The sequence below is a fragment of the Pipistrellus hanaki genome (genome assembly GCF_964339955.1).
Source record: "Pipistrellus hanaki genome assembly, chromosome: 2".
NCBI classification, from domain to species: domain Eukaryota; kingdom Metazoa; phylum Chordata; class Mammalia; order Chiroptera; family Vespertilionidae; genus Pipistrellus; species Pipistrellus hanaki.
The window spans coordinates 126,180,878-126,207,731 of record NC_140504.1 but is presented as its reverse complement, the minus strand read 5'-3'; the positions used below and the strand labels follow the sequence as shown (position 1 = coordinate 126,207,731).

At 39.5% G+C, this 26,854-nt stretch overlaps 2 protein-coding genes across 4 annotated transcripts in view; one reads left to right on the top strand and one right to left on the bottom strand.

Annotated features, from left to right (window-relative positions):
• Positions 1–10,168, top strand: part of NUP153 (nucleoporin 153) — a 65,694-nt gene extending 55,526 nt beyond the window's left edge. For all 3 annotated transcript variants that reach the window (XM_084872713.1, XM_084872714.1, XM_084872712.1), the window contains 5 exons: positions 1,303–2,184; positions 5,396–5,755; positions 6,857–7,129; positions 8,340–8,508; positions 8,793–10,168. In XM_084872713.1, coding sequence (XP_084728839.1) covers positions 1,303–2,184; positions 5,396–5,755; positions 6,857–7,129; positions 8,340–8,508; positions 8,793–8,877 — 1,769 coding nt within the window. In that variant the 3' untranslated portion in view covers positions 8,878–10,168. The remainder of the gene's footprint in view (positions 1–1,302; positions 2,185–5,395; positions 5,756–6,856; positions 7,130–8,339; positions 8,509–8,792) is intronic.
• A 3,563-nt stretch (positions 10,169–13,731) lies between these two features.
• On the bottom strand, positions 13,732–25,301 carry FAM8A1 (family with sequence similarity 8 member A1). The gene is made up of 5 exons (XM_084872612.1): positions 24,469–25,301; positions 23,254–23,374; positions 21,038–21,161; positions 19,476–19,615; positions 13,732–17,247 (listed from the first exon to the last, which is right to left on the bottom strand). The coding sequence occupies exons 1-5, from the start codon at positions 25,190–25,192 to the stop codon at positions 17,103–17,105; spliced, it is 1,254 nt and encodes a 417-aa protein (XP_084728738.1). The 5' UTR covers positions 25,193–25,301; the 3' UTR covers positions 13,732–17,102.
• Between the last annotated feature and the right edge of the window lie 1,553 nt (positions 25,302–26,854).

The following is a 26,854-nucleotide window of genomic DNA, read 5'->3' as shown; positions in this document are numbered from 1 at the left end:
TTTTTGGGATTTTTATTTTTAGCTTTCTGTGTAATATCACTCAAGGTATCTTAGAGACCATGGGGATAGCTATTTGCTTTTGAGATTCTGATACAGTTTTTCAGTTAAGATTTTTAGAGAAAGAAAATAGGGTGGGTAATCATTAAAGGTGGAAATCTGAAGATGAGGGCTTATCATTTGTCTATTTACATATGGGTAAGCAGAGTAATGGATAAATATCTTAGGCCCTTTAATATTTCCTGTTTGAAGCAATCAGTTAAGCATTCCATTTCTCATTTATTCGTTATAAGAAAGCATTATGAAATCAAAACTTTGATCTTGTCAATACAGTATTGTTTATCTTTTTAAATATTGTTTCCACTGATGTATTTGTAATTCTTTGATGCTAAATTTTTTTTAAAATATATTTTATTGATTTTGTACAGAGAGGAAGGTAGAGAGATAGAGAGTTAGAAACATTGATGAGAGAGAGTCATCGATCAGCTGCCTCTTGCACACCCCCTACTGGGGATATGCCCGCAACCAAGGTACATGCCCTTGACCGGAATCGAACCCGGGACCCTTCAATCCCCAAGCCGACGCTCTATCCATTGAGCCAAACCAGTCTCGGCTGATGCTAAATTTTTTTAATGCTTGAGTAAATAACACATTCACAAGTCTTAAAAATCAAATTATGACGATTTACAGTGAAAAGTCTTATCTCGTTCCCATTGGCTTATTTTTCATTTTTCCTCTCCTACCAGTCAAAAAGCTATGGTTGGTTTCATTACTCTTTCAAAGTTTCTTTATGCACATCATAAGAAAATACTGATTCTGAATATCCTTATGTCTCTACCTTGTTTAAGTGCTCTGCTGCCTCTGTTTTTCCTTGATTTTATCACATAATTAGCTTGGACATACATTTGTTTTTTGTTCACAGCTGTCCAGATTGCATATGGCATTTTGTATGTCACTAATAACACAGCTGTAGAATTATTAGAAGGATATGTGTTTGTAATTTTTCGGTAAACATTGACAAAATGCCTTTTATAACTTTGTGCTAAGTTACACATCCACCTGCAATGTATAAAGTGTCTGTTATTTCTAGTAATACTGTTTTATCAAACTTGTCAAATCTCTGTAGTTGCTAAGGATTGGGAATGTAGTTCTCATGCTGAATTTTTGGCAATTTGGTCTATGTTTACTGCCATTGCTAATCTTTAAAGTAGGCCTTTGCAGAGTTATTTCCATGTCCCTTTGGTTTTTAAGGTTTGCATTTTGTTTGAGTGGATAACATTAACTCGGTGTCTTATATTTTTGAAGGCTTTGGCACATCTTCCTCATCTTCAATCCCAGCATCCTCATCCTTCAAATTTGGTATACAGTCATCCTCTTCAGAGCCTTCTCAGACTTTACCAAGCACTGGAAATTTTAAATTTGGAGATCAAGGAGGCTTTAAAATAGGTATGTCATCAGATTCTGGATCTTTAAACCCCATGAGTGAAGGCTTCAAATTTTCTAAACCAGTAGGAAATTTTAAATTTGGAGTTTCATCTGAATCTAAACCCGAAGAAATTAAAAAGGACAGTAAGAATGATAATAATTTTAAGTTTGGACTTTCTTCTGGTTTAAGCAATCCAGCTTCTTTAGCTCCATTTCAGTTTGGGATGACTAATCTTGGGCAGCAAGAAAAGAAAGAGGAACTGCCTAAAGCTTCATCTACAGGCTTTAGTTTTGGTACGGGTGTTACTAACCCTACTCCTGCTGCTGCTAACACTGTGGTGACCTCTGAGAACAAGAGTAGCTTCAACTTTGGAACTATCGAAACCAAGAGTGTCTCAGTGGCTCCTTTCCCGTGTAAGACGTCAGAAGCGAAAAAAGAGGAAATGCCTGCCACCAAAGGAGGGTTTCCTTTTGGCAACATGGAACCTGCCCCTCTGCCATCTGCCTCCTTGTTTGCTTTGGGAAGGACAGAAGAGAAGCAAGAGCCTGTCACTTCTACTTCTCTTGTGTTTGGGAAGAAAACTGACAATGAAGAGCCAAAGTGTCAACCAGTGTTTTCCTTTGGGAATTCAGAGCAAACCAAAGATGAGAGTTCTTCAAAGTCGACCTTTAGTTTCAGTGTGGCAAAACCATCTGAGAAGGAGTCTGAGCAGCCAGCAAAAACCACTTTTGCTTTTGGAGCTCAAACCAGTACTACAGCTGGTAAGTATTAAACATTTTATTTTACAAGGTGTCTTTGATATCTCAAAGTCAAGGAATGGTTTCTACTAAACATATGTGAGAGAGACTAGTAACAGAACTCTCAGGAAAGGAGCCTAGGATTTTCAACTTTAATTTCTTCATTCCCTCATAATTTTAATGATCTACTGATCTGATTTTGAGAAATACAGTTCTAATGGAAAGCCCACAATATTGCATGTTTGTGTCTTTCTCCCTTCTGTGAGCTTTATCATCAGAATTAGCATATACTATTCAGGAAAAATAGGCATTCTTTCCTATGCATATGAATATTTTCTAACTAATAAAATTTTTATATGTAGGCCTTCATTTACAAATAGAGATAACCAGTCATTATCAGCCATGTAAAGAAATACAGACAAATATAATTCATCTCTGAGAAATAGAGGCAATTATGAAAACAAATTTTGAAGAAAAAAATGAAATAGCATTTTTATTTCTTTTAATTTATTTTTAAATATATTTTATTGATTTTTTTTTTTTATCAGAGAGAAAGGGAGAGGGATAGAGAGCTAGAAACATCGATGAGAGAGAACCATCGGCCAGCTGCCTCCTACACACCCCTTATTGGGGATGTGCCCGCAACCAAGGTACATGCCCTTGACCGGAATTGAAGCTGGGACCTTTCAGTCCACAGACCAACACTCTATCCATTACGCCAAAAACGGTTTCGGCTGAAATAGCATTTTTAAATGTTAATGGAAAAAAATCATTTTATGGACTGAGGAGCAGAAAAAAAGCATATTTGGTAATCAGATTAGTGAACTGGAATTTTTCAGGGCACAGTGCAAAAGTACAGAGAGATTGATCCACGCTAGATTCACAAGTGCAATTGGAATAAGAATGCTTAGAAGATGAGATCATGAAGGAATGTCAAATAAGTGACAGAAGAAAATTTCCTAGCTGTAAAGAGAAACATTGATCTTAAAAATGGAAGTAGTCCACTCATTGACAAAAGCCAGTAAAATTTTAAGACACCAAGCCAAAATTCTGAATGCTTTCAGAGAGAGAGAGAGAGAGAAAGGCTGTTTGCTACAAATAAAGTTACCAGATTAGCATCAGACTTCCATTTTGTAACATCAGATGCTAAAACAGGGCAGTGTTCTCAAAAGTGAAACGGCTTTGAACCTAGAATTTTGTAACCAGCCAAATTTTATCAAACACAAGGGCAAAATATAGATGTTTTCAGGTAAGCAGAGAATCAAATTGAATACCCATGTACATCTTGGAATAATAAATTGGAAACACAATCAAAATAAAAATTAAACCTAAAAAATAGTTTGAATACAGCAAATAGATGTGAGTTTTTTTGTGTATTGAATTTTTACTTGGAAATTTAAAAACACCCTTTTAAAGAAAATAAAAGCTAAATTATATATAATTTGGGAAGGAATAAACATGAGGTAGGGTTTAACCAAATTTAATCATGGGCTCTCTATATCAACCTTTCGGACCTTATGGACCACCAGAGGTCCGAGGACCACTGGTTGGCGAGCCCTGCTTCCACACTGTTTCCATTGAAATAGACCTCTTAACCCTCCTATCTATTGACTTGAAAGTGAGCTAAAATGTTAGCTCCATTTTCCTAACTCATGCTAATGCCCTTACAATAAGGCAGTGGTTCTCAACCTTTCTAATGCCTCAACCCTTTAATACAGTTAGTTCCTCATGTTGTGGTGACCCCCAACGATAAAGTTATTCTTGTTGCTATTTCATAACTGTGATTTTGCTATTGTTAATGAATCATAATGTAAATATATGTGGTTTCCAATGGTCTTGGGCTCTACAGCAGCGGTTCTCAACTTGTGGGTCACAATTCACAGGTTGAGGACCGCTAGCAGGGTCGCCTAAGACCATCGGAAAACACATATATTTACATTACGATTCATTAACAATAGCAAAATTACAGTTATGAAGTAGCAACGAGAATAACTTTATCGTTGGGGGTCACCACAACATGAGGAACTAACTGTATTAAAGGGTTGAGGCATTAGAAAGGTTGAGAACCACTGCAATAAAGTGACCAGCCATGTCTAGTAGACAGTATTGAAACAGACATTATTAGAACAATTTCCAAAAAGTCTTCAGTAAGGTGGTTGGATTCAGGATCATCATATAAAAGTCAATAGCTTTCCTCCAAAATCAGCAGTAAAGTGTTGGATGACATATTTCATTTGTATTTTCTAACATTTTAAGTTTGTATTTTATAAAAGCCACAGAACCTATTACATGCTAACATCATAAGAACATATTTAATACTTGTTCCTGACTGAGAATATTTCTCTCCTTCCCAGCCCCAGTCCCCAATGTAATTTCAGTTCTTAGAGGAATTGTGGATCTTGAAGTTTATATAGAAGGAAAATGCACAAAAAATTTTGGGGAGAAGGGCAGGCACACAGATAGGTTTGTCTTACTAAATATCAAACAGTTCTGTCAAGCTATAACAATTAAATCAGTTTAGTAACAATAACTATATCAGAAGCATATATTTGGAATTTAATATGTCATAAAGGTGAGCAAAAGATGCACTAGTCAATAAATGCTGCAGGAAAATCAGCTATCATTTGGTTAAATTGAAGTTTTAATCCTGCTAACATAAATTGCAAATCATATTTATATAAGTAAATATGATTCAGTTATCTTCCACTGTCTGAATTTGTTATCCAAACACAATATCTATACAGTTAGATTTGGATATAAGGCATATTTTTATTAATCTGAACGATGAAAATTTTAACACAAAATCTACAAGAAAAGGTGAATTCATTTGACTATATCAAAATTTAATATAACAGATATGCCTATTTGATGAATAAATTTATATATACATATATAGTGTATATATTTTAAATATTTTTATTGATTTCAGAGAGGGAGAGGGAGAGAGAGAGCTAGATAGAAGTATCAGTGGTGAGAGAGAATCATTGATCGGCTGCCATCCCCCACTGGGACTCAAGCCTGCAACCTGCGCATGTGCCCTTGAGCAGGATCAAGCCCAGGACCCTTCAGTCCACAGGCCCGATGCTGTATCCACTGAGCCAAACAGGGTAGGGCATAAATGAATCTATATTAAAAATTTCTGTTTTCTAATGACTTCTTAGATTGTACGATGAGAAAAAATGCTTTCTGTGATTACTTGTTCTTAAAATTTTTTGTTTAATTTTTTGTCATACAGATCAAGGTGGAGCAAAGCCCGTTTTTAGTTTTTTGAACAACAATTCCTCTAATTCAAGTACACCAGCCACTTCAGCTGGTGGCAGCATATTTGGTAGTTCCACCTCTTCATCCAGTGCACCAGTGGGTGCCTTTGTGTTTGGACAGGCCAACAATCCCGTGAGCAGCTCTGCCTTTGGTAACCCTGCTGAGTCCAGTACATCTCAACAATCTTTGCTGTTTCCTCAAGAGAGCAAACCGGCAACCACATCCAGCTCGGGCACAGCTGTTACCCCATTTGTCTTTGGTCCCGGAGCCAGCAGTAATAATACTGCAACCTCTGGTTTTAACTTTGGAGCTACAACCACATCTAGCTCTTCAGGTACTTTTAAAAAAGAACAAAAACCCATATGTGTATTTGGATTGGCCTTAATTATGAGTATATCAATTCTTAGGAATTAATATGGCAGCTTATTACAGAATGGCATGGGCGCCTTTACCTGTTCTATACTTGGGATGTTGTAGTTAATTCACTCTGTGATGTAATGTACACCTTGTATTTAAGTTTAACATAATTAACTCTTGGGAGCAGTTTTTCTAATTTCAGCAAAAGTGTTATCTGTAGTTTTTGCAAGTAAGTAACCAGACCTGGGATTATTTTATGAAACATTAGTCCTCATTGTGCAGTGTGTGCATGATGCAACATTAGCTGATTTCTGCATGTGGTAAATTTCTGATGGGGTTAGTTGTTGTCTTCGATATATTCCACCTAAAAAAATTTTTTTGACTATGAAAGTGGGGAGTTTCATTAATAGTTTTTGTTGTTGTTGTTGTTGTTGTTGTTATTTTTTTGTTAATCCTCACCCAACACCTTTTCCATTGATTTTTAAAGAGAGTGGTAGGGAGGAGGGAGAGAGACCTTGAGAGATACACATCAATCGCTTGCCTATTTTATGAGTCCCTACAGGAATTGAGCCTGCAACTGAAGTACGTGCCTTTGACAGTAGTCAAACCCGAGGCCCTTAAGTCTGAGGGCCAGTGTTCTATCCACTGGGCCAAACCGGCAGTGGTCGGCAAACTCATTAATCAACAGAGCCAAATATCAACAGTACAATGATTGAAATTTTCTTTTGAGAGCCAAATTTTTTTAAACTTCTTTAATGCTACTTCTTCAAAATAGACTTGCCCAGGACATGGTATTTTGTGGAAGAGCCACACTCAAGGGGCCAAAGAGCCATATGTGGCTTGCGAGCCGCAGTTAGCTGATTTGTTTATGTGGATTCTGTATAGTTTTACTAAACGATGGTAAAGAGATTTGCATTCTTATAATTCTTACAATCATTATTCAAAAATTGGTGGGATTTTTTTTCCAGCAAGGTGAGAATCTGAAAGGAAGCTTGGAATTTGCTTTTGGCTTTTTAGAGATGTCTTGAGAATTATTTCTAGCTATCCTGGTGATTTACATAATTCTTTGGGCCTACAGGATGCTCCTTTGTGTTTGGCACTGGACCTTCAGCACCATCTGCCAGTCCAGCATTTGGTGCTAACCAGACCCCAACATTTGGACAAAGTCAAGGTGCCAGCCAGCCAAATCCCCCAGGCTTTGGGTCTATATCATCTTCAGCAGCTTTATTTTCTGCTGGCTCTCAGCCTGCACCACCTACTTTTGGGGCAGTGTCAAGCAGCAGCCAGCCTCCTGTGTTTGGACAGCAGCCTGCTCAGTCTGCATTTGGCTCTGGAACAGCTCCGAATTCCGGTGAGTGTGTGTACTTGTTATGTACTTTGTATCTGTACATAGTTTTAGTATGTCTTAGATGTGATAATTTTCTTTGAACTTTGAAACATGCCTGCCTTTTTTTAATTGTCTGTCATACTCAGTAGCCTAGAAAAGTGTATATTTACTCTTACCTATAAACCACACTCCCAACTTCGGCACATTAAGCATTTTTTAACTCTTTGAATTAGATATTGGATTCATTACATCCCATTTCTCCCCTTCTGAATTTTGGGGCATTCTAGCCTAGATTTTAACTGTGGTGTTTTCTAATTCTCTTAGTGATTAGATTTACTTCAAGAATTTATGTCTCAGCTCTACTACTCTTCTTGGGACAGTCCAGCCGAATTGTCTCATGACACTTCCTATTTGATGACACAAACCTTTTCACTTGTATATTTTAAAAAATGTTTCTGTGTTTGTTTGTTTTTTAATATAGTTAGTCACATGTATTATACAGGGTGGGGCATTGTTATTTTCCATACGAACATTTGCCCCATCCTGTAATGACATACATACAGTGACACTGAACAGTTAGATTAATATTCTGAGTATGCAAATGCCACATGGTCTACTGGGATTATTCCTACACAAAATTTTGTTTTCTCTAGCCTTAATGATTCCCTCTTTGAATAGATCTCTTTGTATTTTCAAGCACATTGGCTGTTTTTCAGGATCTGAAATGTCCCAGAATTTTCTAAAATGCTCCTCCCACTAGGCTTTCTAGAGAGGCTTGCTATTTAACTGAGGTCTTGGGGATCCTTTTTACCAATTATCTTGGAGATTCCTGCAGCTTCTTAAAAAGCATCTCTCTTTCCTTGGTGTTATCGTCTTTCCACTTCCATGTGTTGATAGAGCAGACCTTCCAGCGAACTTTTTTTTTTTTAAGTACTCAGAGAAGAAAATTTTGAGGTCAAACATTTCTGGAAGGATCATTATTTTGCTCCCAATCTTATGTTTGGTAAGATTTTTGGTTGAATATAGGTTTAGATTGGAAAGCATTTTGATAATTTTGAAGGCATTTCTCCATTGTGGACTTTCTGAAGATCCATAGTGGAGAAAATACTCGATTTTCTTTAAGTGGTCATAAGAGAGCTTAACTCTTTACTGTATTTTTGCATTAAAGGGCAGTCATTTCTAGAAAGACTATCATTTTTACCTTAATGGTTTTTTTTTGCTTCAACTATTGTAGGTTCAGTTTTCCAGTTTGGCAGCAGTACTACAAATTTCAATTTCACAAACAACAATCCGTCAGGAGTATTCAAATTTGGTGCGAATCCGAGCACACCTGCAGCCCCAGTCCAGCCTTCTGGCTCAGGGGGCTTTCCATTTCATCAGCCGTCAGCTTCATTTGCAGTGGGGTAAGAGACTTTTTGTTAAAATGGAGAATTAGTATGGTAAAGATGTGTGCTTGTGCATGAATGTAGTTTAGGTAAAGGCAAGTATGTTCTCTAATATCAATGTACCATATTATAGTTTGGGAGGATCTGAAAAAAGAGCAGAGTGTGTGTGTATCCTGTGTGGCAAGAAATATGTTCACTTGAACAATGACCCTTCCCCTTGTCATTGGTCACATTTTAGAGTTATATTATGACTCTAAAATTTTGAACATCATGTCACATGTTGAAGTTTTTATTTTTCACAGGTCAAATGGGAAAAATATGTTCTCTTCTTCTGGAACTTCAGTTTCTGGTCGCAAGATAAAGACTGCTGTTAGACGCAGGAAATAAATATTGGAGTGGAGTTATACACAAGTTTTAAAAAAAGCTGGTGTCCTGCTTTTAGATACTGGATTGTACTACATGCTGGAGTTACCTGAAGTCAATCTGCCTAAGGACTTCTTTGATTTTGGAATTTTCCTCTTTCTTTCTTTACAAAAGCCTTGCCCTCACCTCTCGCCACGCCCTTTAAAAATAAATAATAGACTGATGACTGATTCTTCAGCGAAAATATTTTATGATACAGCAAATTATTCACTGATTTGGCTTAGGCTGGCTGAATTCAGGAATGGAGCCCGCTCAGTGAATGGCTTTGTATAGAACCTCTTCATCTGCACCATTATGTGCGTTGATATGCGTTTATGGAACGCATTGATATTGTAATTATATCTGAGGAATTCTGTATAGATTAGAGGATGTTGAAATGAATGATTTCTATGCTGAGTTTGTGCTGGTGTATGTGTGAAGTGAGTGAGTTGGGTGTTATTGTGTACTAAAATTTTCTGATAGAGGAAGCCTGATTAAAGAATGGTCCATACTAAGGACTTGTTAGATCTAGTTCCTTCTCCACTTAATAATTATATGCTATTTCTATATTTTCATTCTTCTATCACCTGTCTTGCCTTTTCCATTATTTTATTATGAAACTTGTGTAAATACAATTTTGTTTCTGTACTTTCTGGCATAACATAAATCTGTGAACTTGAAATTTTAATTTTGTGTTAGAATTTTTTGTTGTTGTTTGTTTAGTCTTGTCTCAGATTTTATTATGTAAATCCCATTATTCAAAGTTGCCTAAATCCATTTGGAAATCTTAAAAAAAAAAAATTGGGGATTCTTAAAGTGAATTTATTGGCTTTTCTGATCCAGTTTTGTTTGGACCAAAAACCAGTATTGTACAAAGTATTAAGCATATATTTTTATATATTTACTGAAATGGACTGTGGTGACTTTGGATAATAAGGAAAAGTTTAATATTAAAGCCATGTTTATTACAGTATAATTAACATGTTAAACCATGGGATAAATGCCATCAATAAAAAATTGTGAAATTCTTTTTGTTCTAGTGTTAACTCTGGAAGGGAACCTTTTTATAAAGATTAATTAATAATGGTCAGTTAGAAGATAAACTTCAGAGAATGCTTTTAAGTGATTTGGATAACTCCTAAGTCATTGGGAAAGTGTCTGAACTTACAACATATTGAAGGTACCTGCTTTTTTTGTCTGGTGCTAGGAATCATGCCTACTTTGCATCTAAGTTGACCTTTTTAAAAGTTGGAAATAAACACAGTCATTTCTTTTTGTACTCGTATCTTCCTTGATAGGTGACCAGACACTAGTTTTTGATGGAATTCTTGGGGATACATGGCCCCAGCAGCCCACAAAAACTTCAGTGGTCCTTTTGTGTAACTTTTAAAAAAATTATTTTAGCGATTTTTTTTTTTTAACTGGATATCTTTTCTGTGGTCCATAAAAGAGCTAGGTGCGGAAGAGGTGGTGATGGTGGCAGACAACATTTGGTAATTTTATTCTTCAATTTGAATGCACAATTATATTGTGCTTTTATTTTGTTGAATTTGTGATTGGAATGCAAACTCGGAACTTTAAAAACGTTTTAGGTTTTTGGTGTTATTTATAATGAAAAAATAATTTTTTTCATACTAAAAATATATTAGGCCATCATCAAATGCTGGTGTTGGGGTAGAAATTTCGTGTTATAATACACATTTGATATAGATCTGTGATGGTGAAGGTTAAAAGAAGTAAACTGGAAATTTGTGGTTTCACTGCTGAGAAGTTAATGCCTAACTAAAAGGCAGGTTCATGCACTCTCAGCCATTCTTTAGGCTCACATGGATGGGAATATTAGGCATTCTGCTGTGCTAGAGAGGTTTTCTTTTACTTAGTATCTTTTTTATTTTTTAAACAAGTGACTGAAAGCCATGAAGTGGTTTTGCTTAAAAATGAAATCATTGCCCTCCTCCCCCCAACTGAACTGAAGTATACAGAGCTTGGAACTTGTTTTTTTCCGTCTCAGTGGTTGAAATTCTCAGGCTGCATATGGCAACTTGAGTACATTCATGGTAGCAGCTGTAACTTCCAACCTGTCCATATTCAAGCTCAGCAGAGGTATCTCCTTATCAGACTGGCTCAGGCTATAGAACCACTTCTGATACACTCCCTGTGGCTGTGATAGCTTATATACTCCATACATAAGTAAAAATTGGGGGCTGCTTTGTGGAAAGCCGGGGAGTGTAATATGACAAAACAATATCGGCCCACTTTTCATGCTGGACCAATGAGGAATTGTGTGGTTTTTGTTGTTTGTTTTTTTAAATATGTTCTTATCGATTGGGGGGGGGGGGGGGGGCGGGAAGACAAACGTTGATGTGCTGACTCCTCCTGCGCCCTGACCTGGAATGGAACCTGCATCCTCTTAGTGCATGGGATGAAGCTCAACTGAGTCACACCAGCCAGGTTAAGGAGGAATCGTGGTGGTGTTTTTTTAATATATTTTATTTTTTTACAAAGAGTAAGGGAGAGGGATAGTTAGAAACATCAATCAGCTGCCTCCTGCACGTTCCCTACTGGGAATGTGCCCAAAACCAAGGTAAATGCCCCTGACTGGAATCAAACCTGGGACCCCTCAGTCCACAGGCCGACGCTCTATCCACTGAGTCAAACCGGTTTCAGCAAGGAGGAATTGTTTTTAACTGAAAACAATCTGAAGAGAGAAAAGCCTTATGTAGAAAGATTGAATAATAAGGTTTGTTTATATACTTTCATCAGTAGTTCTCACTGAATGTACATCAATGTAACTTGTGTCAGGTATATATTCTAGGACTTCCTCCTCAGAGATTAATTCACTGGGTCTGGGCAGAGTCCAGAGATCTGCATCATTAAATAAGCACCTGGAGGACTTGCCACTTTAAGTACGAAGTTGTTTTGAGTAATTTGATTTTAGGCATTAAGAAAATTCAGACAATGGGAAAATTTGTCTTTAAGCTAGCTGCTTATTCTTTATCCTCATCCAAGGAAATAAAAACACAGATGTGAGAAACATCGATTGGTTGCCTGTCATAACGAACTCTGACCAGGGATTAAACCCGCAACCTAGGCATGTTTCCTCGCCGGGAATTGAACCTGCCACCTTTTGGTGTATGAGAAGATGTGCCAACTAACTGAGCCACTGGCTGCTTATTACTTGCTAGAAATTCTCCCCTGAAATTTTGATATTTGACATAAAAGTGGTGGACTAATTTTAACAATTTATAATCAAGCCTTAAATTTTCTGGTTTAGCCTGGAAAGAATTTGTGTCTGCTGTAATTAGTAGTCATGTGTTACTTGACCCCAGATACAATGACAAAATGAACAATTTGTCATTAGGCAATTTCATCATTAAGCAAACATCATGTAGTGAATTTATACAAATCAAGATGGTATAACCTATTTCACACCGAGGCTGTTGCTCCAAGGTTACAAACCTCATACTGTATTGAATACTGTAGGCAGTTGTTAATGCATCATAATGGCTATCTCCCTACTAGGCAATGAGAATTTTTCAGCTCCATTTTCTATGGGGACCAACCAAATATACAACGGTTCATTGTTGACAAAAACATCATTAGGCAGGACATGACTCCATGTCATTTCCTGGGCCTGTTGATATATCAAGTTTGAAATTTTACAAAGGCTAGCCTGTGTGTTTAATGGAAATTGACAAATTTGGTATAGTAAAAATGAAGACATGGGTGTGTTGGGTCCAGCTACACGCAGCTGCAGTATGACCATGTGAGTGCCTTTATTTCCTTAGGGTCCCTAGGCCTGGCGCAAACAGGGCTGATCTGTGGGACTATTGGGCCCCCCCACCCCCCCAGCTGGCACCCACCTTGGCCAGCCTGGCACCATCTGCTTGCTGACCCAGCCACCTGCTGCCACCACTTGCCTCCCTCAGTGGGGTGACTGGTAGGGTGATCAGGGGTCCCCTGCTGTCACCCACCTTGGCTGACCTAAGGGCAGCTCCTGCATTGAGCATCTGCCCCACTGTAGTCAGTGCATGTTAAAGCTACTGGTCATTCTGTTTGGTTGATTTACATATTGGGCTTTTATTATATAGGATAATACAGGCAACTTAAAAAATATATATATATATATATATTTTATTTTTTTTTTAACAGGAAGTGAGAGAAACATGAGAAACATCAATCAGCTGTCTCCTGCACACCCCCTACTGGGGATATGCCCTCAACCAAGGTACATGCCCTTGACCGGAATCGAACCTGGGACCCTGATGCACTGAGACAAATTGGTTAGGGCCAGGAAACTTTTAAAAGTTTAAAAGTTTCCTGGCCCTTACCTCAGAAGTCCACACTAGTTCCATGATGGGCTGGGCTCAGAACAGCACCTTGTCTACAGGACTCAGCCATAAATCTACATTTGAGTTTATCCTTCATTATCTTTGCCCTTGAAGAACTTGTTTTGTGTTCTGTCCTCTAGATTTGTAAAGTTTAGAACAAGAAATGCTTGTGAGATCAGAACTAGGTTAAAATTGCCCAGCTGACTCATGTGACTTGAATTTCTGGTTTCTCATGTGTATGGGTCCTTACTATGTTGCTTGATAGTTGAAATGATTAACCACTTAAAGACAGGAAAGTTTCACATTAAGCCTAATCATTTATGGGCAACTTTTGAATCAATTGCTAAGATAATATATTCCAAAAGTGGATGATGATTTTGGAAGTCCTCTATTTCTGAAAGCATTCTAGTTAACTGTGGTCACCCTGAAGGCAGAAAGCTGTATTTGGAAGGAAGTTCTCCTTTTGCAGATTCTAAAACCTCAAAGAAACAGGCAAAATACAAAATCATTGGTGACCAAGGATTTATTGAGACAAAGAATACAAATTGGTGGCATACAAATTATTAAAAATAGAATGCTGTGTTTATTTATAGGTCAGGCCATCAGATATTATTTGTAGGTCAAGCCCTACTATAATGGCTGCAAGGATATATATACAGTTTGAAATGACAAACTTCACCAGTCAAGTACTAGTACATGAAAAAATTTCAAACTTTGGTATGGGAGGTGGAGAATGGCAAGTAATTGAAATGATAGTTGTCAGATTTTAGGAATACTGCTGTTGTTTAGAAATATTCTTCAAAATAAGAGCCTGGGATAGATGCAGAATGAAAATATTTAATGCCCCCGTTCCTCTCAAAAAGCCCTTTATTCCCAAGTAACCAATTAATTTCCAATTCCCACCTTCTTTTTGCTGGAAATACTTATGCGTTAGTGAAACAAAAGGGAACATCTTTTAGAGTTAAAACATTTTACTATCATTTGAAACAAAAACACTGAAGATGCACTTTTATAATTCAGACAAAGTGGCCCTTTTCCTGCAATCCTAAATATTTCAGTAAAACTGGAAGGTAAATGTTTATGTAGAAGTAACTTTTGAACCATTCCCACTCAAGTATCATCATCAGGTGGGCAATATTTTAAATTGTTAGCTTTATTTCTGTGGTCACAGATTAGTCTAGAAGCAAGGCTTGCCATCACTCACACATACCTACTCTAGGCCCAGGGGGAATATTAGTGTCAGACTTCCCCAAGATGAACTAGACAAGTTACCTTTGGTAATGAGTACTGTGATTTCTTAAGAGGCCTAAAGTTAATGGTGTTCTATGGTTTTTAGAGGACATTCATAGAAAGTGTGTTCTCATCTTGACTCCTAATTTTTGTGTCATTTGTTTATGTTAAAAAAGTGATGAATAAATAATGTTTGTACTATGACGATAACTTTCTGCCTTTCAGGCCAGTGCTTCAGCATGAGAATTACACTTTGACACAGAAAATCAGCATTTCTATAAGATGTATACTAAATAAAGTACAGAAAAGAGGGGTTCTCCACTCTTCACAATTCCAAAGAAAAAATGGCTCTTCCATCCTCCCTATTGTTTTGTCACTTTTTTAATCCTTTGCACTCCGAACCATTCTGGACATTGGCTACCAGCTACTCGACGCTACTTTGTGAAACGTGCGTTGAATTAACTCAATTCCCCGTAATCACTAATAAACTGCAATGTCCCCTGAGAGGGGACATCGAGTGATATGCTAGAATTCCGATGTCCCCTGAGAGGGGACAGCGGAGCGCAAAGGGTTAATTATTTGGGAATCAAAATCTTTTCCTAAGAGCTGAATTCATAGTTGTATTTTTGTTGTAAAAGACAAAATAATACTATATATAGTATAACTTGAATCCTGAGATGGATCTAAATGAATCTACACATATGTACAATGTTTTAAGTGTAACAAATTAAACTAGACTACTTGTTTGCTCTGTTGTACTATATAAATAAAAAGAGGCTAAGTGGTAAACCATCCAATACCTGAGGAAATGATACATTGAAGGTCAATTCCAGAATTACATGACTGAAGGGCATTTCAACTTGAATTTCATACTAAGTGGTAAGTTTGTGTAACATTTCCTAATTTCTAGTCTCATAACATTTTAGTTTTATTACTTTTTATTGTGAAGGGCCATAACTTCCCAGAGGTTACAAGTGAATGATCTGTTTAATACTATGACACACTTAACTGACAGGTTATCTGTGATGTATTTAATATAATTTACTTTGAAAAAAAACATGGTTATGCAGTTTACAAAGGGTATAAGAATACTATTTAGGTTTCTATAACCATTAACTGTGAATATTTTCAGTTTTAAATATCAAAGAAAAATCCACTTTAAAAATTGATACAGTGATAGACGTGTCTTCCATTTGCTAATAAGCTTAACACCAAAAATAAAGCCTAGAATGACCCTTTAAGCAATCTAATAATGAACTGTCCAACAGTTTAGTGTTTTGTTTTTTGAAAACTATCAGAGTTGGAGAAATGTCTAATAAACAAAACTTTTAGTTCAGGTATATCTCAACGCAGCTAACTGGATCATCTAACAAAAGCATCCCCACATTTGAAACAACTTTGCTTCAATAGGAAAATACAATAGCAATACACAGTGTTACTTAGCTTAACATTTCCTTCAAAACATCATCCATGGCAGGCCCAGAAAACAAGCTTTTGGCTCAAACAACCAAAGAACTTAGAATTATGTCTGGAAATGCTACTCTTCCTTGTTTTAGAACAGTCCATAATGGGAAAATTGCTAATATTTCACAGGTTACCATATTTAATCATGAAATACTCAGATTATTTAACTTGACGTTTCAAAAGTTATGGAACTATATAAAATATAAAATGAAACTAGTGTGTAGATATCCTGTGAGTAGAGAGAAGTTATATTCAGAACACTGAAAAGCACTAATACTTTCTTCATGCTGCACACATACTGGGAATATTGTTTTACAGTAAATATGCAACAATTTGATGGAAGTAACTCCCCTTCCCCCATATTTATAGTTTGATTTGGGGCACTGAAAATACTTGCACATGAATTTTAAGTTAAATTTACAAGGACAATTTATCCCCCCTCCCCATTAAAAGCAATCACTATCTTCTCTTAAAAAAAATAAAATCGACGTTAATATAGCAATATGACAATACTTTTTCATCATCATGCAAAACTTTGCCCCAAATACATGTTGAAGTATTAACAATAGTTGTAAAGTTACATCATTCCCACAGTAAACTGCAGTGCAGATTTTAAAACTTTAGGTAAGGGAACTGCTGGGCCTGCCTCACTTGCCCCTTTCTCTTGCAGCTAACTCACCACCTCCTGGGATGGGAGATAAGTGGATTATCAATTTGTGTCCCCACTCTCCCCCACAAAAGCAAAGAACAATTTCCCCAAGAAGTGTTAACTAAAAGATGAATAATGTGTTTATAAAACACAACTGTACATTTTCCATCATTTTGGGATAAACCAAAATAAACTTTTAAAGTTTCATTTTGGGATTTCAAAGCTGAAAATGCTTTCAGCAAATTCTAATGCCTTAGAACTTAGTATATTTTGTCCATTGTTGATTATGAAACCACTTGCCTTCTTTTTTATCTAAAATTTAAACTCTTGAATTCAAACAGGTTTTTCTTCTGGAAAAGTTCTTTGGCATTCAAGTAAAATCAATACTTTCAGAATAGTCACCTGTATCTCACTGGAGTGACTGCTTTAATTTCTAAATCATCAGTTAATGTAACCCAGGGATACCGATGGCCTCGATACATAATTTAGTCTTGTCATCATTCCAGAAAGTATGGAATTCAGGGCTTTTGGGGGCATCATCTGACCCCATTTCTTTTTACCACAATGGTTCCTGCTACAATGTCATAGGCTGTTCGATTATGCTGAAAAAACAGCAGTGTGATGAAAGCAGGGAAAAAAGAAGCAATAGAAAAATTCTTGATCAATGCTCGTATAGTGGACCTAAAAATAAAAAAGCAAAAAATAGCAGATAAATTGTATACATACCACATATAGATCTTACTATCAAGTTCAAAGTATTTAAAACATTCATAGCTGAAATTTTACCTTTGATATCTGAGTTATTTTCAAGTATCCTATCAAACCGTCTCAGCTAGTTCTAAAGACTTCATCAACATAAGAGACTAGAATGTTCACATGAAAAGCAGTAATGTCTTACAATGCGAACTAAAGTTTACAGTATTTTCTAGTATTTTGCCAGAAGAAAACTATTTCCTTTCCTTGCCTTTTCTATAGTCACTCATTCCTGTGTTTCTGTATCTTCTAAACTGAGTGTGCTTATTGCAGTCTCATTTTCTACCTTTTATGAAGCACTAACATTTTAAATTACTGTGTATTCTTTTATCAGCTCTTTTCTTTGTGGGATCCTGTGATTTAAAAAAGCTTTAAAAGGCTTTCAACAATAGTTTAGAATGGAGACTTATCCCACTAATGTTAGGTTTCTGCCTCAAAGGCTACAGAAAAGTACAGTGGCTAAGAGTGGGCTCTGGATCCAGACTAGCAATCAGATCCACTTTCTAGCAATCACAAGTTGTATACCACATCTGTAAAAGGGGTAAGGGTACATATAGTACCTATCTTGTAAGATTGTTAGAATTTAAATAGTTAAAACATATGCACTGTTTTTAAGTTTATGCTCAATAAATAGCCATTATTGATATTAATAGGATTATTATAAACACAAAATTGTAAGGAAATTTTGAGTACGTCAGCAAAAGTTCTAGTCTTGTTCATATTTCTTTTTATTAACAATCCAGCTCTAATCATTCTGGCAGCAGTTCCAGCCAGTATCTTGTTTTGCTCAAATGATTACCACCTACTCACCTCCACAACTTCCATTATCACTATTTGTACCTTGCCCCAGAGGCAGATGCTAACAGCCTCTTGGGAGTATTACAAGCAGGATGCATGTACAGTTTCCAAAACTCTTACTGCCTATTCTAATGGGATGATGACAGGTATTACCAAATCAGTCATTGACACATTTATTATTAACTAGGCACGGAGCACTGTGTAGATAGCATCAACACCCAAATCATTCTTTCATTATTATAACTTCAATTTCATTAAATGATTCTCTTGAAAATATATACTGAAGATGCCGGGACCGGTTTGGCTCAATGGATAGAGCGTCGGCTTGGGGACTGAAGGGTCCCGGGTTCGATTCCGGTCAGGGGCATGTACCTTGGTTGTGGGCATATCCCCAGTGGGGGGTGTGCAAGAGGCAGCTGATCGATGCTTCTCTCTCATCGATGTTTCTAACTCTCTATCTCTCTCCCTTCCTCTCTGTACAAAATCAATAAAATATATTTAAAAAAAAAAGAAAAAAGAAAAAGAAAATATATACTGAAGAAGGGTCTACAATCATATAACTGAAAAATACTCAAAAATCTGTTTTAAACTTAAACGTAAGCCCATTTATTAAAGTACTAGAGGCCTGGTGCATGGGGGGGAGGGGAAGGAGGTCCCTCAGCCCAGCTTGCATCCTCTCTAATCTGGGACCCCTTGAGGGATGTCCAACTGCCCATTTAAGCCCAATCCTATTGGGGGCATCATCCTATTGGGATCAGGCCTAAACCGGCAGTCGGACATCCCTCTCACAATCTAGGACTGCTGGCTCCCAACTGCTCGCCTGCCTCCCTTCCTGATTGCTGCTAACTGCTCTGCCTGCCGGCCCTAACCACTCCCCTGCCAGCCTGATTGCCCCTAACTGCCCTCCTCTGAAGGCCTGGTCACCCCCAACTGTCCTCCCCTGCAGGCCTGGTGTCCTCCAACTGCTCTCTCCTGCAGGCTTGGGTTCCCCCTAAATGTCCTTCCCTGCAGGCCCAGTCACCCCTAATTTCCCTCTACTGGCCTGGTCACCCCTAAATGCCCTCCCCTGCAGGCTTGATTGCCCCCAACTGCTCTCTGTTGCAGGTCTGGTCCCTCCCAACTTCCCTCCCCTGCTGGCCATCTTGTGGTGGCCATCTCATGTCCACATGGGGGTAGCCATCTTGTGTTGGAGTGATGGTCAATTTGCATATTACTCTTATTAGATAGGATGCCATGACGAAAAAAAAACCAACATCTTAAAAATACTATATTAAATGGTACAACTACTTATGAACTGCATTGATTACTTAAAAATCTAATTTTATAAGTATATAGATTAAGATAAGAAAAGAACTTACGTTGTAATGCTAACATTTGAGGAAGGAATCACTAAAACCCGACTTGGTGCAATAAGCACTGACGTGTCACATGTCACAACTCGAAGCCCCAGCAGGAACTTCCCTGGGGTAGCTCCGCCTGCTCCCCAAATGCAAATTATCTAAGGAAAGAAGGATAATTTAAAAATAATTTACTAGCTCAACCATACCAATTTTAATTTTTTTCAAACTGATTTTAGAGCAAGAAGAGGGGAGGGAGAGAAATACTGATTTGTTGTACCACTTAGTCATGCATTCATTGGTTGTTTCTTGTATATGCCCTGTCTGGGATTGAACTCATACCCTTGGCAAACTGGGAGGACCCCCTAACCAACTGAGCTACCTGGCTAGAGCTCAACCACACCAATTTTAAAGTTAAGTTTTCCTGCCATATTATTCATGTTTTAAACATTTCAAGTTGGAGGAATTTCACAAAATAGTCAAAGGTTAACCTTTTAATGCGTATTACTGATGATTATTAGAGATCATTTTCAATATTACCAATTGTCTACTGTAATATTTCTCTAAGATCCAGTTGTTTCTATGGAAAAATACATCTCAATTTCCACAACCAATTTATAAATACATCTTTGGACCATGAGACTAAAATATATTACAACGGCCAAAACCGGTTTGGCTCAGTGGATAGAGCGTTGGCCTGTGGACTAAAAGGTCCTGGGTTCGATTCTGGTCAAGGGCATGTACCTGGGTTGCGGGCACATCCCCAGTAGGGGGTGTGCAAGAGGCAGCTGATCGATGGTTCTCTCTCATCGATGTTTCTAACTCTCTATCCCTTTCCTTTCCTCTCTGTAAAAAAATCAATAAAAAATATTTTTAAATAAATAAATAAAATAAAATAAAATATATTACAATGAAATTATAAAATGTCTCCACTCAGAAAGTTTTAAAAATTATTGCCGAAACCGGTTTGGTTCAGTGGATAGAGCATTGGCCTGTGAACTGAAGGGTCCCAGGTTCGATTCCAGTCAAGGGCATGTGCCTTGGCTGTGGGCACATGCCCGGTGGGGGGTGTGCAGGAGGCAGCTGATGGGTGTTTCTATCTCATCGATGTTTCTGGCTTTCTATCCCTCTTCCTTCCTCTCTGTAAAAAATCAATAAAATATATATTTTTTTAAAAATTAAATTATTTTTTAATCCTCACTCAAGGATATGTTTTACTGATTTTGGAGAGGGAGGGGAAGAGAGATGAAAGAGAAAAAGAGGGAGAGAGATGGTTGCCTCCGGTACGCACCCAACTAGGGTCTTGAACCCACAACCTAGGTATGTGCCCTAACCAGGAATCAAACTGGCAACCTTTCAGCATGGAATGATGCTCCAACCAACTGAGCCACACTGGTGGCCAGGCCAGAAGGGTGTTTTTTTGTTTTTTTTTTAACTTGAGAAGTTTTATATGAAAGAAAATTTGAAAAAATAAACATTTGACAAATACATGATTAACTAAATTTCCATTGATTTTCTGTCTTGGGTTGATAAACTAAAATTAGACAGTTAAATATTAATATTTGCTGAAGTCAGTAGCTTACCTCATAGAAACAAACTAGTAATCTGTATATAAGAGCCACAATCATCATTTTCTGCAAGTCTTCCATTGATGTGTCTTCATCTATTTCTTCTATTATATAATGCATAGCAAACTTAGAGATATCCCTACACAAAATAATAGTGTTGGGTTATAAAGAATTACCAGAGCAGTTGCTTTGATTTTTTCCCCATTAGTGTTAGTCACAACTTTATTTCAAATTCTATGCTAATATTTAGGTGTTTCACAAAACATTAGCTTATTCAACAAATAGGCAGCACTATCATGAGCAGGCACTGTACTACCCTGGTGAGTGAATTCAACATGGCCTCTGCTTTCATGGGATTCTAACCAAGCAGGGAGGGCAGGGCATAAGGGATAATAAAGTGAGATGAAGAGTCGTGATAGGAAACTACAGTGTACTATGGGAACACATACCACGCACATTTAACTTGTGAAGCTTACCAGAAGTGACCTTTAAGCTGAGATCTGAAGGATGAAGAGAAGTTAGCCAGACTAATAGGGGAGAAGTTTCAGAGAGAGAGAGACTAACAAGGGAGAAAAACTTGAAGAGAATGATGGAAGCTATAAGCAGTTTGATATGACTCAAATCTTAAGTGTGAGTGATAATAATGATTAAGAAATAAGGGCATCTTGCCGAGACCGGTTTGGACCCTTGGGGACCAAAGGGTCCCGGGTTCGATTCCGGTCAAGGGCATGTACCTTGGTTGCGGGCATATCCCCAGTAGGGGATGTGCAAGAGGCAGCTGATCGATGACTCTCTCTCATCGATGTTTCTAACTCTCTATCTCTCTCCCTTCCTCTCTGTACAAAATCAATAAAATATATTTAAAAAAAAAAAAAAAAAAAGAAATAGGGGCATCTTAATTAAAGTTAAACCATATGAAAAAAAAAAAAAAAAAACAACTTTACCTGATGGCAATGAGGAACCACTGAAGGAAGGATTTTAAGGCAGGAAAGGAGCAGAATCAATTTAGGATCTCTCTGGTTTTATATCAGACTGGATTGAGATAAAATAGGAGACAAGACTGAGATACCTGTTAGAAAACTTTAGCCATAATCCAGGCAAGGCATGACAGTAACTGGACTAGGGAAAAGCAATGATGATAAAAAATGGTTTGGGTTGAAGGCTATTCAAGAGATTCAACAGAAAGGAGTTGATACTTGGGATATGTAGACCGTAGGAGAGGAAGAGACAGAAAGGAACCACAGTAACATTCAGGTTCCTGGAAAGAGCCCTGAAATTTGACTACAAGGATTTGTTTATTGATTCTGTCACTTATTATTACCTTTGTAACTTAGTAAATTCTGGGCTTAATTTCTTGTAAATCCAAATTTCAATCTCTATAAAATGGAGGTATTAACCCCTGTGGTTCATACTGGAGGTAAGATTAAGAAAGAATCCATATAAAGAGGTGAGCTCAAAAGAAAGCTGTTCTTTGGGAAGGGGGAGGTGAGAAGACACTGAGGTCAGAACAGCTTTTAGAGCATTAAAGGGGGTGAGAATGCTGGCCTTGGGATCTAAAGGCTCAGTGACGAGGCCCTTCGTCTAGTCAGAGAGGGGCTTTGCGAGAAGGCTAAAGTTGGGAACCCAGAAGCAAAAGTACCCAGCAAGCCCAATAAAGGAGAGTGTTACTTGGCTAGAGGGGACATTCATGGAGGAAATAAGGCGTTTACAGTCTAAGGCTCTGAAGAAAAGAGGTGAATTCAGTTCCTACTATGTAGAGAGTACTTAGTGAGTAATAATTACTATGAATTTTAATGTGAAGGGAGGATTATTCAAACAGATGGCTTACTTGGGGACTTTCCTGATAATATAGGCAATCCCATTTGGAAATGCCATCTAGCTGATTATTAATAGTTCATCTACCAAAACCTCTTTATGCATAGTAAGAGGGAAATGAGTTCTACCTAAGGAAATAGCTGAATAAAATCAAGCCAGGCTTGGGGCTCCTTTCACCTACTTTTGATAGTGAGATTCCCACAGATCTGGCAGAATTTATTAAGTGCAATTCTCTTTTTTGTAGTTATTTCTCATAACTAACAAGAAAAAATTCTCACAAAACTCCTATAAAGAAATCATGACACTGGCATACCAATTATCCATACAATCACATGCAGGCATAAAAAGAACTTAACAAAATGAGATCTCTAGACAGTAGGTTTTAATAAACCTTTCTGCAAATAGTCTTAACTTACTTTATTCCACTGAGGTGCATAATGCTTAAGACAATAGTTGCTTTTATAAAGAAGAGAATGAAGAAATCCACCATCTCTGCCATAAATCTGTGGGCCAAGGATGGAATAACATACTCTCTGCCTGTTTAAAAAAAAAAAAAAAAGTTAGGAAAACTAATAATTTCACAGGACTTGGACGCCAACCTGGTTAAACAACTGGGGAATGTAAAGTCAAGATACAACTTACTAATAAAAAATAAAAAAAATCTTGCAACAAGCACTAGCATTAGCTCCACTGAAAGTACATTTTATTAAAATACAGCAACACTACTCCATTATTTATGAAGAATTTAAAAGTTTGCTTTCCCCTCTGTTTAAAAAGTGATTTCACACGTAAGTTTAATTACTTAAGGTACTCCATGAGAATTACTTAAGGGACTCAAATGAGAATCCAGGTGATCACAAGCCTATGACACAAAACTAAATATTTTTAGTAAAAACCAATGTTATGTATAGACAATTAATACAAAGTAAATCCCTGTTGCCTCTTATTCATTTAGCCTTGCTTTCTATGGAATAAATCAGTCATACTAAATTCTGAATGGGATCAAATTCAGGAGAACTTATATATCTGTAGCTGACTAAAGTAAACAGAAACTAAATGACAAACTGAAAAGTATTGACTAATGCAAAATATTCTAATTCTCCATACAGACATAAACAGACAACATAAAGACCACTCAGCTAGGCTCATAACTCCATTTGCATCTACATAAATCTCCTTTTATATCCACCAGTTCCACCGTACCTAATATAAAGGTAATATAGAATTGCTATTTCTGTATTACATACTCTATAATAAACCCACGTCTTGTTATTCCCAGCATTGCTATCAACTCCCTGACCCCCTCCCCACCACCCCACCTCCCCACCTCCACGCAGGTTTGCCATCTGAGCATTCAGCTTTGGATCATCTCAGAGCGTGGAAACCGAGAGGACAGAGTGAGGAGCAGAAATGCCTTTACACGGGTGAGGTCTCAGGAGTAAGGGAATCCATTCGGAATGCCAGGTCCAAAGCAGAAGAGACGGTACCGCCCTCCGTGCCCCGTGGGCACCTCAGGCCCCGGGCAAGCGGCAGCCGCGCGAGTGGAGGGGCAGTTTTGCGTGGGAAACCGACCCCGCCCGCCCCAGGCAGCGCCCCGCAGCCCGCCCCGCCGCTCGCTGGGCTCTGCTCACCTGCTGCCTGGCGCCCGGTCTCGCTGGAGGTCCGAGAAGGGGCGGCGGAGCCCACCCTCGTTCCGGGGGCGGCCCGCACGGCGGCCCCCTGGCCGTGAGGGGCCCGGGCTCCGGGGCCGGGGGCCGGGGCGGGGGAGACGCCGCCGGGAGCCGCCCCCGGGCCGGGCCCCGCGCCCGCGGCGCCCAGGAAGTAGAAGGGGCTGTAGTAGCCCGGCGGCGGCGCCCCGGCCGGCGGGGCCGCGCCCCCCGCGGGCAGCGGCGGGCTGCAGTAGGCGGGCAGGGCGGCCAGGCAGCTGTGCCAGGTGAGGTAGCCGCAGTAGGACTGCCACAGCCACTCGTGCACCTGCCGGGAGTACTCGCGGGCGCTCAGCCGCGCCGGCTTCTCCCGCGGCGCCGCGGCCTCGGGCGCCCCGCAGCCCGCGGGCTCCCGCAGCCCCGCACCGCCGGGCTCGGGCGCCGCCGCCGCCTCCTCCTCGCGCCTCCCGGGCCCGCGCGGCGGCGGCTCCGTCTCCCCAGCGGCCGCCGCAGGGGGCGGGAGGCCCGCGGCGGGAGGCCGGCCCGGGGCCTGGGGCTCGGCTTGCGGCCCGTCCCGGGGGCGCGGGGCGGGGGCGGCGGCGGCGGCGGCGGCAGGAGGGCCTCGCAGGGAAGGGACGGACTCGAGGTCCCCTCCGCCGTCGCCCTGGCCCGGGGGGCGGCCTCGCGGCTGCTCCGGCCCCTCGGCCATCGTCTCGGCAGCACCCGCCGCTGTCTGCTCGCTGCGCCTCTACCTTGCCTACTGGCCCCTCCCCAACCGCCCCGTCGCCACCGCAGCAGCCGAGGGCGTCAACAATCCGCCACCGGAAGCGGAAACCCCGCCCGCCCGCCGCAGCGGGGCCGCCCAGGGGGCGGGGCGGGGCCGGCGTGGGAGGGCGCGGGCGGCGGGGCTGCGGGCCGGGTCGCGGGCCGGGGGTCTAGAGGCTGTTCTGCTGGGAGTCCTCAGGGTATAGGTTTGGGGCTCCCTCAATCCCCACCGCTAAGGCTCTAAGGAAGCCTGAGGCCGAGGCCGCTGCAGCTGGTCCGGGAGAGGTGGACCCGGCCGCCCGGGAGGGATGAGGATGCCGGAAGAGGGTTTCCTAGAGAGCGCCGGGGGCGGCGTCGCCTTTTCTGTCACTGAGCCCGGATGGTCTTACTCTCCCGGCGCAGGGCTTGGTGCTTATGTCCGCTGGTATTCCTTCCAAATAGTCCCCGGCCATGTGTATGCCAGGAGGTGCGAGACGTGGCCCTTAAGAAGGAATTAATAACCAAGTGAAACGGACATTTGTCAAGTTAGTTTGGCTCAGCTGCAGAGATGTTCATTGTAAGAGAAGAGGGATGATGCTGATTTAAGAGCTAGACCGTCATTCTGGAGCTAACCTTTTAAAATCTTACTTTCCACTGCTGTGGACAGAAGCCTAACTGCTCCGGCAAAACTGCCTTTCCTCACATCCAGTGTCCCCCACCTTTGGTGCCTTTTCCTTTATTTTATGTGAAGGCAAGACCTTCCGTATTTCAGGACTTTGGAGCCTCCTCTGAGTGTAGGTATTTATATTTTAATACACTTTCCTATGTCCTTAAGTTGATTAAGTGATAGCCATATGTTAAGGTGACCAGATTTTAACATTGGTAAAGCGGGACACCATTGGGGGAGGGGGAGGGGAGAATTTGATCTATATGGAGCAACAAAAATTTTCATAGAACGCAAAAATAGTATTGTAATATATTTTTTAAAATTTAAACATAAGTACAATTTACAAATAAAATAAATAAATTAAAATTATGTATAGTCGTTAAGTGTCACTTTCAAGGCCGACGTTAGACTTTTTGCCGCCACTATAAAATATAAATAATATGAGTACTGTCTGCTAAATTCAAGAAAATTTATGTATTTATGAAGTAAATAAATACATAAATTACATACCTAAATTATCTGAATAGCTGATTTGTAATGACATCACTTGTTTAACTAGCTTACTAGCACGCAGTACGATGTGTATCGTAATGTTTTCATCGTTGCCAATCCCCAAAAATGCCATTGTTCATTAAGTCCAAACAATGGTGGTCAAATTCTAACAACTGATCAACAATGGGAACTTTGATAAGCAGTTCTCAATAATCAGCTCTCAACAATTATTTGTTATTATTAAAGTTTAACATTATAAAATTAACAAAAATAATATAAAACTCTTATCCTGGCTAAATAGCCACATGGCTGCCAAAAACCGTATATTCCCTTCCTGTTCTCCTGCCTTTCCCTAGCAGTCTTTCCAAAAATTGGGACTTTTTAAAACGCTGAGGGACGAGGGACAAATTGTTAAAAATCGGGACTGTCCCGCCAAAAGGGGACGTCTGGTCACCTTATGTAACTAGA